This window comes from Lates calcarifer, linkage group LG23 (assembly GCF_001640805.2).
Source record: "Lates calcarifer isolate ASB-BC8 linkage group LG23, TLL_Latcal_v3, whole genome shotgun sequence".
Classification (NCBI taxonomy): Eukaryota; Metazoa; Chordata; class Actinopteri; family Centropomidae; genus Lates; species Lates calcarifer.
The window spans coordinates 6376788-6386838 of NC_066855.1; the positions used below are offsets into that span (position 1 = coordinate 6376788).

Genomic DNA, 10051 nt, shown 5'->3' on the forward strand with positions numbered 1-10051 from the left:
CACACACACACACACACACTCAAGGACACACAGAGCAAGGGATCAGCCATGCTTCAAACAATTTCTGCAAAATCAAAAGACTACCACGCTTCAAAGACTGGAGCTACATCTCTTCAGGAGCACCCTCCATCTCTCTCTCTCTTTTCTCTCACACAATTATCTATTTCTTTGTCTTTGCCTCGTCTCTCACCAGCCTACAGATGTCTCCACATTTACCTGGCTCAAGGGATTGTGGGTAGTCCTGAGGTGGCTGTCCCTCTCCTCTGTCGCTGCCCCTCTCCAGCCCTTTGGAGAGGTGTGAGGGAGCGGGGCTGAGCGCTGGAGAGCGGGGCGCTGCCGCGGCCGGGCTCGGTGCCGGGGTCAGGGGGTTCGGTGGGTGTGGACGCCTGGACGGGGAGTGGTAGCAGGGTGACTGACGGCTGGCGGGACACATCCCCGGGGACGGCGTGGGCGTCTTCGGCGGGGGAGGGGTGTGAGAGAAGGGTTTGGCCGCGTGAGAGGAGGTGGTAGAGGAAGAAGAGGAGGAAGAAGAGGGGGGAGTTCTGGATGTTGAAGATTCGTGAGGAGAGTCTTCTATCGTGATAGCATGCTCCTCGTGTTTCCTCTGTGAAAATGGAAATGGAGCGTTAACACCTGTAGTGATTTGTATTTCTTTATTATAGCTAATAAACAAGAGATGCAGCAGGTTACTTAAGACAAACAGGACAGAGGGTACTTAACACGAGCACAAATAAGCACAACTGTTGAAGAGATAGAGGAAAAACCCTCTGACAGAGAAGCCATGAAAAAGAGTGTTGGCCACACAGTTTGATTGCCAAATGATCTGGCAATATGAGAGTGCAAAAGCACCACACCGACGCCTCTTTATCAATGAAATCTTTTGCCAACATAAAGAGGAAATCATTGGCTTAAATAAATGCTGCTGAGTGCAATTTTGCATATGTTTTTCTTTCAGTGTTGAGAAATCAGGATATCTGTGCTGAGAGATGATTAGTGAGGGGTGTATTCTACTCTGTCTGACCACACAAAGGAGGAAGACTTTTGCACAAGTTTACAATAATTTCACACTTCCTCATTCTTGTTTACCCACAGTTTCACAATAATATGTTGACAGCGTGTCTCAAACTTTACAATGGAATTCAACCTCTGAGTTATATTGGTATTAGCCGTACCTGTCCTATGGAGTGGCGCTGCATGTGCTCCATGGCTCGCTGCTGCTGCTGCTGCTGGTGCAGGGCATACAGCTCCTGTTGCCGTAGGAATGAGGAGCGGGAGTAGACGGGGTGGTGCTGCAGGTGAGGAGGGGGGCCCCGGCCTCCGTACACAGGAGGCCATAGACCTGACTGCTCCAAAACGTCTGGAAAAGGAAACAGTTAGAGAGGAAAAGCAAAGGTTTTTAGTGTTTTTCTTTCTGAATAAATCAAAAACAGGCGCATAAAAGTAAGAAAGAAAGACATTCCTATTGGCCAACTCATGTCATTACTCTTTTAAATGATCAAGCAGTAAAATAATCAGCAGAGAAATACTGTCATTGTTGCCCTGAAAGTCATAAAGAGAAACTCTGACAGTTCCCATTTAAATGTGCGGGACTGACAAAAGAGCACAGCCACCATAACTACAGCTGTATGAGCTGAGACCACAGACTCAATAGTGAGTGAATCCTGAATGCACGCTCCACATCCTCCATTCGCCACCTTTAACTATTTCTAAAGATGGTGTTTTTCTGTGCAGGGAAACATACATTTTCTTTAAAGCCTCACCTTAGGCACATATGAATTCAGACACACACACACACACACACACACACACACACACACACACATCCCTCCTTGGCTGCCTTGTCGCTGGGAACCTTTGTTCTGTGAGATTAGCCTGAGTGGGCTAATGTTTCCCAGGGGAAGGGTTCAGTGGATGCACTTCCCCTCTCTGCAGGAACTCCCACGAAGCGAGGCAAGGGAGGCGGGAGATAATTAAATTTCACAGCCTGTTTGCAAAGCAGCGTTGACACACACACATGCATGCACACACACACACACACACGCACACACCACACAGAGACACACATTCTTTTCTCTTTTTAGCAATTGCTGAGATGTACAACACAACCCTTAACACTGAGCAATGTCTCATGTTGCTCCAGACATGAACACAACTTATTTTAGATGTCGACACACACACACACACACCATAACACATGCACTCACACACTTACAGAAAGTCCAGTCCAAACACACCAGTGCGCCACCACAAGAGAGATGAATGCCAGTTAAAATGGTTTGCATAATGCTGGGCACATGCAGAGGGGGCAATGGAATGGCTGCTCCCATTAACAAAGCTATAAAACACGGCCCCACTGACAGAGGGACTTAGTTGAGCATTATATTATGATTAGCCAATGATACTAAAACTCTGGGAGAGAAATGGCAGTGGCTCCGATGGTACAAATGGAGAGAGGGAGGGAGGTAAAGGGGGGGGGGGGCAGGGGGGGTATGTATGGGTAGACAGCAATGAATATAAGCTCTGCTGGTTGTCTGTGTGTGTGTGTACTGTTGTTGTAAAAAAAAAAAAAAGATGCTTAGCGTACCAAGATGATGATGAGGCCCAGGTTCTGTAGGAAGAACCACCAGCGGGGAGTTGGGGTCTTGGGTGAGCGACCCTAAGACGGGCTGCAGAGGGCTGGGCAGACCCGGAGGGAAGCCGGGGCTCATTCCCACGTGGCTTAGACCTGGAACAAAGATAAAAACATAAAACAGTCAAATGAGAGCAACATTTAAATACTTATTTTACTACTCTGAAAAGATAGTGTCGTGCTCAGCGGGTAAATGCACTCAACAAATATGAATGAGAATAATGCGGGGGAGCTTATTCATAAAAAAAAAAAAAAAAAACACACACGTTTTGACCTTTGAAACCCTGACTCCACATTATTCCTGCTCCATCACATGTGAGTGAATGAAGCTTTTCCTCTTTCCTACATGCTTGATTTATCTTGCTGCGCTCTGTTGCTCATGGGTAGAAAACAACTGTTATATTATAAACACTTTCTCAAGAAAATGTTACCAATAAATTTTTAAAAGAGCTCTGTACTCAGCATTATTAACAACAGCACCATGGCTGAACCAAAGAACAATACTCACTGTATGAGTGCCCCATCCAGAGCGAGGGACTTCCCGTCCTCTGCATCCAGTGGTGGTGAGCCGGGTGAGCATGCGCTGCCGGGTCCGCCCCTAACTGGTTGGCTCCTCCCGGAACCAGGAGGTGAGAGGTCAGGTCGCCGTGGCAACTACTAGATGGGTGGATCCTGGCGAACTCCACCCGATCCTTGTTTTCCCTGTCGTGGCGGTAGGCGGGGTGAACTTTGTCATTATCTTGATTATCCCTCTTATTGTCATCATCATCATCATCATCATCACCGTCATTATGATCATTATCTTCATCCTCGTCATCGTTCATTACCACCACTACCATTATAATCATCAGGAAAATGAAATGTGACAGCAACAGGAACAGCCATCATCTTGCGCCTGGTCTATGAGTTCTCATTATATGTTTTCTTCCCTTAATATGACTACATAATAAGAGCTGATACTTCAGAGACATTTGTATTAGTCCCTGTAACATTAATGCACCACATCTCATCTCAGAGAAAGAGAGAGAGAGGGGAAGAGAGAGAGTGAGGAGATACAAAAAATACCACATCAAAGGGTGAGAAAGTAAATGGAGTGAGGGGATGAGAGAAAAGAGAAGCAGAGCCTCAGACTGGGAGAGAGAGAGAGAGAAGCCGAGAGAATAAAAGATCTGCAGCTTATCAGATGAGAGCAAAAATGAATAGATGCTACCGTGTGCGTGTCTGCGTTTGTCGATTTAAGTGTACCTGATGATCATTTCTCTGTCTCTGTCCAGGTGATGAAGGCTGATCTGCTCCTCTGTCATCCTCTTCCTCTCCTCTGCCTCCCGGCCAAGAGGATACACAGGGCGTGACACCCCTGAACCGCAAAGCGCAACAGTTCTTACAGTTACTGTCGTTCACCAGTCGAAAATATCATTAGATGACGTTTCAAACGCTCCCACTTCTAAAAAACCCAAGTCTACCCACAGATAAGCATACTGTCACACTGTGATATTCATTGCATGCCAGAATTGTACCTCTCTTGTATACCTCCTAACCCTCCATGTGTCTCATGCATTTCTATGAAATATGCTTCCCATAAGGCCCCTGCAGAAATCAGCATCTCTGCCTCTTTACAATGAATTTTTCCCCTGAACGTGCAAACTGGCGAGTCTGGACAGAAGCTGTTTCCAAGAGTCCCAAGTAAGTGTTGAAAAGGACCAAGACCAGTAGCTGTTCTCGAGTGTTTAATTGTCAGTTTTTTCCCATAATGCAGCCTAGAGCATAGAAATAGCAATAATTGACTTTCAGTGCAAGGAGTATAAACGATGTCTGACCTTTCATGCTGGGCAGCACCCTGCCTTGTCTGCTGTGTCCAGGGGTGTTGTCTGGGGAACGATGGGGCGGCCGTGCTACTGCAACAGCGATGCCCACCGGAGGCTGTCGCACCTCCCCCTCGCCCGTGTCCCCCGCCTCCTTCCCGCCTCTGTCACCCCTCTCTCCCTCGTTAGTGGATCCTCGGCGGGGAGGGAGCGGCTGTTTTGGAGGGTCTTGCTGGGAGGTGTTGCTCTTAGCTCCCCCCCCTCTTTCCCCCTTCTCTGATCTCTCTCCGCCCTGCTTGAGGCAGCCCAGACCTCCGAAGGGGCTCCGCTGTGGCAGGAGCAAAGGCTGCTGGGAGCTGTAGTTCATTAGGTTCTTCATGGCGCTGCCCTCACCCTCGGTGGTGTGTGATGAGGAGCGGGACAGAGGTGGAGGTGGTTGAGAATGGGGCTGGTTGTGGTCACTATTTGGAGCTCTGTTGCTGGCTCCTCTTACTTCACCATTACCGACTGATGCATGATGGGAGCCTTTTCTCTGGTCCTCTTGGTGGCCCCCTCGGGCCCCCCAGGATGATGCTGTCTGACCTCCATCTCTTCCCCTGTCTTCTGTACTTGATCCATGGCTACTGTGCTGCTGGTGCCTTATTCTTGCAACCTTTTGTCCCTCCCTCTGAGCCCCTGATCCCACCCTCCCCTCGGGATGAGGACCCGAGTGGGAACAGTCCCTGAAGGGAGGAGTGCTGGTGTCGGAGCCGCTCTTGGATGTGCCCTGTCCAGCAGCAGGGTGCGTTCCCTGGGCATCCAACGGGAGAGAAGGCCGGTAAACATCATCCACAACCTCTACGTCTCTGAAGGATGAAGATGTTTCCAGGCTGCAGGACCTCAGATCAGGCTGAGAGCTCGCGTTGGAGCTGGGTTTGTGGAAGTTCTGTGTCTGGTGGCTCCAGTCAGGAGGTTTGTCAGCTTTGCCGTATCCCAACTGCTGCTGGTGTGGTTGGGATTTGTCCTTCTTCTGGCAACTACTAAGTCGGCTGAGGTGGTGAGAGGGGCTTTCATAAGATCCTTCTCCACCCTTATCATCTCCTTTTCTCCCACCTCCTCCTGCTCCGCGACAATCAGGGGCTGCCAGGTCTCCCAGCGGCCCAGCTGAGGGCACGTAAGTCGGGCCGATGACTTTTGCTTCCCTGCCGGACCCTCCAGGGGTGGATGCAGGATCTTTGGAGGGCGTCAGTGTAAGAGGGGCTGGGGAACAGTAAAACTCAGGGTGAGGATGGTGATGTGCATGGTGTATCCACCCTCCTGTGACTGTGGAGCCCATGTGCAAGGCATGAGGGGGAGGTGGCGGAGGGGGAGGAGGAGGCATTGAGTAGGAGGCCACAGAGTGCGGGGTCGGTGGTGCCAAGATGGCCGTCGCCGCGGCCGTCCCTCGTCTCATACATTCAGAGGAGGAAGTTGAGGATTCGCTGATCCTCATCTCCCCATTTATGGGTCCATCCTTGGAGCACCGCCTGCCGCTTCCAGATGGAGGTCTGCTGGCTCCACCACTGCTGCAGCTGCTCAGTGCTCCCCCCTTTCCTCCGGAGCCGGCCTCCGCCCCCAAACCACTGGACAGTTTACAGGCCGTCATGTGTTTCGTCCCCTGGCTGCCCGAGTCACTGTCTCTGTACTCCTTGTGCCGCTCCAGAGAGTGCCTGTGGTCCTCCTCCCTGCCCTGGGGAGTGAGGTGAGGAAGGAGGGCGTGGTGAGGATGGGGGTAAGCCTGGTGGTGGTAGCCGGACGTAGCGGTGGTAGGGTTTGTCTGATGGGGGTGGTGATGGTGGAGCTGATGTTGCTTGTCTTTGCTCTCCTGGTGCCGCTCCTTGCTGCTTGATCGCTCCTTGTCCTTCGACGCAGACGAGACCCCTTTATCGCCCACATCCTTGGTGCTCTTCCCGCCTCCTCCTCCTCCTCCTCCTCCTCCTCCCCCGTTGTCTGTCTCCCGGCTGCAAGAGCCGAGCGGGTGGCCTGGGGCAGTCCTGGACAACGGGGGAAGGCTGTGATTGGTGGAGAGGAGGGGGGGCTGGGGAGGAAGGCTTCTCAGGTAGAAATGATCTGGGAGAAGGAGAGAAGACTTAAATGAATCACTAAAGTTGAAGGCATGAGATCTAAATGTCAGCTGCAATGTGGCTGATAAAAACACTTAAATAAAGTTTTATTAAAATTACTGTTTTAAAATGTGTTTTTGTGATGATATGTGGGGGAAAAAAAAGAGAAATTGCCAGAAGAGCTCCAGGTTGCCAGCTGCTCTTACTCCAGTGGCGAGTGCTGATTAAGCATTTTTCAGAGGCATACAGCCTATAAAGCTATTTTTTCACTCGGTTACATCCACTCCCACCCACCAACACCTACCTTTTTGAGTTTCATAGAAGCGGTGCTGTCCATAGAGACCGTTGCTATGGTGATCCAGGGGACTCATGGGGAGAAAAGGAGAAGCAAGACTTCCTGAATAGCTGGGGTACCCTGTCAGAGGGAGGGAGAGCGAGAAAGAATTGATGTTTCTCCGCAGCGTTGACATTCAGCAGCCCTCTAAACAAACAGTTTATCTCGACAATCTATCATGAAATGGGGCCATTTCGGAAAACACAGAAAAAAAAATATGGCCGGTTAGTGCTACTTTCACCATAAATGCACTTTTGCACAAACACGCCACAGGAGTTGACATTATTTACAGTGGACAAAGTGGTGACAAAAACCACAGCCGACAGCTACTGCCAAGTGTTTGCAGCGTTTTTAACTGGATGGAATTTGCTCTTCTACAAAACACATTTTTCCCAAACCCAAGACAAATAGTATGAAGCATCACACACACACACTGACACTCCTCCCTCACCCTCAACTTAAAACACACACACACACACACACAGTCCTCCCAGGAGGTCACAGGGAGGTAAACGGTCGTTCCACTCTGTTCCTTGTCTTCAAGGACGTTGAACTACATCATGGGATAAGGAGGAGGTCTTTGGTGGTTGTGTCAATGGGGTGGGGGTAGGGGGGGCAGCAGGAAGGGTGTAAGGGATGGGTGAGGGTCAGCATGGGTGTGTATGTACGCGGTGGTTGTGAGAAGGGAGGGAAAAAAAAACTACAAAATCACCACCACAGGCCCATGCACATACACATGAGCTCAGTACACAAACGCACATTATGGGGCCAAAATGCTTGGACTGTGTGTGTGTGTGTGTGTGTGTGTGTGTGTTCTACAGCAGCTGGTTTCATGCCCCACAGAGTGTCCTTGCCGGCCCGTTAATTGGCAGCCGTTAAAAGTTTAACGGTGGTGGCCAAAGTAAACAGCACTCCATAAAAACTCATCCTACGCATTCCACAGTCGCACTGCAAAACCACCAACACCCCCTCACTGCTCCCAGCATGTGTGTGTGTGTGTGTGTGTGTGTGTCTGCGTGTTCATGCTGCAATGTAAATGCATGACTGTGTACACTACACTTTGTATGTGTGTGTGTGTCTGTGTATGAGTGTGTGTGTGATTACTCTGACTGGTTAACAACCAGTGAATCTAAATGGTGACAATTAGCCAAAAGGCTCTATCAGCCATCTAAAGCCAATCCCCTGGGTAATGATGAGTGATAAAACTCAGAGGAGGGGAGGGAGAGGAGATGAGAGAAAAGAAGAAGAGGGGAACAAAGACAGCAGAGGGACACAGTGACAAAAAGAGGAATAAAAGAAGGGAGGGAAGGGAAGAACGGAGGAGTTTAGTGATTGAATATACAGTGGAGGGAGAGTAAAAGAGACACCAGAAGAACAGGGCTGTCAATATGAAGAGCCCCCAATCTGGTGCTGCTGTGAGGGCTATGGAAAGGGGAGTATGTGTGTGTGTGTGTGTGTGTGTTGCAGAGGTTGTGTGTGTGGTGTGTGTGTGTGTGTGTGTGTGTGTGTGTGTGTGTGTGTGTGTGTGTGTGAGGGGGGATGGAAGATGAAGGAGGAAGTGAAAGGGAAGTGAAGAGCTTTGAGATGGTGGAGATGAGAGGACAGAGGAAAAGGGAGGTAAGGAGAGGAGCGAGAGCACATGAGAGGGGAGACAAAAAACAAGGACAGGTGTGGGAGAGCGAGGGAGGAGAGCGGATAGTGTGTGTGTGTGTGTGTGTGTGTGTGAGTGAGTGAGAGAGAGAGAGAAAGAGAGAGAGAGAGAGAGAGAGAGAAAGAGAATATATGCTGTTTTTCAAACAACTGTGCATTTCTTCGTGAACATGTCTCATCTGTGACTGTGTGTGTGTCTGTCTGCTGAGTGTGTGTGTGTGTGTCTGTCTGTTGAGTGTGTCTAGTGTGTGTATTAGCCAGGTTTCTTCTCTCTGTGCTGGCTACGCTCCACTCTCTGGACCGTGGCCAGCTGGCAGACCGCCTACCGGAGCTCCCTGGCTTTAATTCTTAAAAACAATCATTTGTAGTGTGTGCGCGCGCATGTCTGTGCATGTGAGCGTGTGCACGCACGTGTATGTGTGCGCTCAGACTTCAAAGCTGAGCCACACAGACACAAAATCTGTCTGATAGGCACACACATCCTTGCTCTCTTTTCACCACCGCTGCTCTCTCTTGCGCTCACGCTGGAGTCCTGCCTCCGACTCTTTCTATGAATCTGATTTAAGACAGTCACTCCGGGCGACATTAGTGCTCATTTTCAGGGCTTAACTGTTGCTATTTATCGCTCGATGAGCTGCAAATGAGGCAGTTGCACAAACAAAACTCTTGTCTCCTTTCAAGCTTTAAAGCTGCATCAGGAGAGATTTCTATGTAAAAACACAGCTCTTATGAATTTGTCTTATGAGCTTAAATTGGAAACGCGGGCTGCAGCAGAGAAGTGTCCTGTCTCGATCAGTGAGAGGCAGATTTGCCAGAATTAAATTCTGGTGTGTACACTTCTTCACCACCAGGATATGACAAATTAAAACATAAAGGACAGACAAACTGTTTTGTAAAACAGCAGCTTTCCCCAGAGAAAAATTTTGCTTGTCTTGCTCTTCTGGTTCAAAGTGATTAAAGGTTGACGACAAATAGAAATGACATCTTACAGTGGAATTTTCTTGATCGCGCCAAAGTTTTGCATCCCCAAACTGGCCGGCAACTGGTGGGAATGTGGCAAATGTCCAGGCTTGTCATTGTTTCAGTTAAGTTGTAGGTAGCACATTTCATCCATGCTGTAAAATCAGTCAGAGGAAAAGAATTTTGACAGGTCACAGCAGGAAAAGCAATATTTTTTCCTGCTATGATAAGTCAAAATTTGGGGGGGGGGGTCACAGAGATGATTGTATGAAATATGGCTGAACTTAAAAGTTGACTGGTTTCCATTAAATTCCTGCAGCAACAACGTTTAGGGACTTTTCTGAGGGGACGCTGTTGTTCACTCACTCGCCCGCAATTTGTGAAAAACCTGTGAAACACGAAGTTCTGACCGTTTTCAGTTAGTTGAGAAACGCAGCCTGTGGCGGAAGCTGTCTTTCTGTTGAAGCCTTTTTGGAGGTTATCTCTCTAGACCCATCTCACTGTCAAAAGAGAAATCCTCTTCCACACACACACACATGCACACACAGGCAGAAACACATGCACATACATACCTGAAAGAGACAGATAACTAAGT

At 49.1% G+C, this 10051-nt stretch overlaps 1 protein-coding gene across 1 annotated transcript in view; it reads right to left on the reverse strand.

The window, feature by feature from the left end:
- Positions 1-10051, reverse strand: part of bahcc1b (BAH domain and coiled-coil containing 1b) — a 54162-nt gene that overhangs the window by 20475 nt on the left and 23636 nt on the right. The window contains 7 exon segments of the mRNA XM_018665348.2: positions 217-604; positions 1173-1357; positions 2585-2725; positions 3138-3331; positions 3875-3986; positions 4447-6519; positions 6817-6927. Of these exon segments, the coding sequence (XP_018520864.1) occupies positions 217-604; positions 1173-1357; positions 2585-2725; positions 3138-3331; positions 3875-3986; positions 4447-6519; positions 6817-6927 (3204 nt within the window).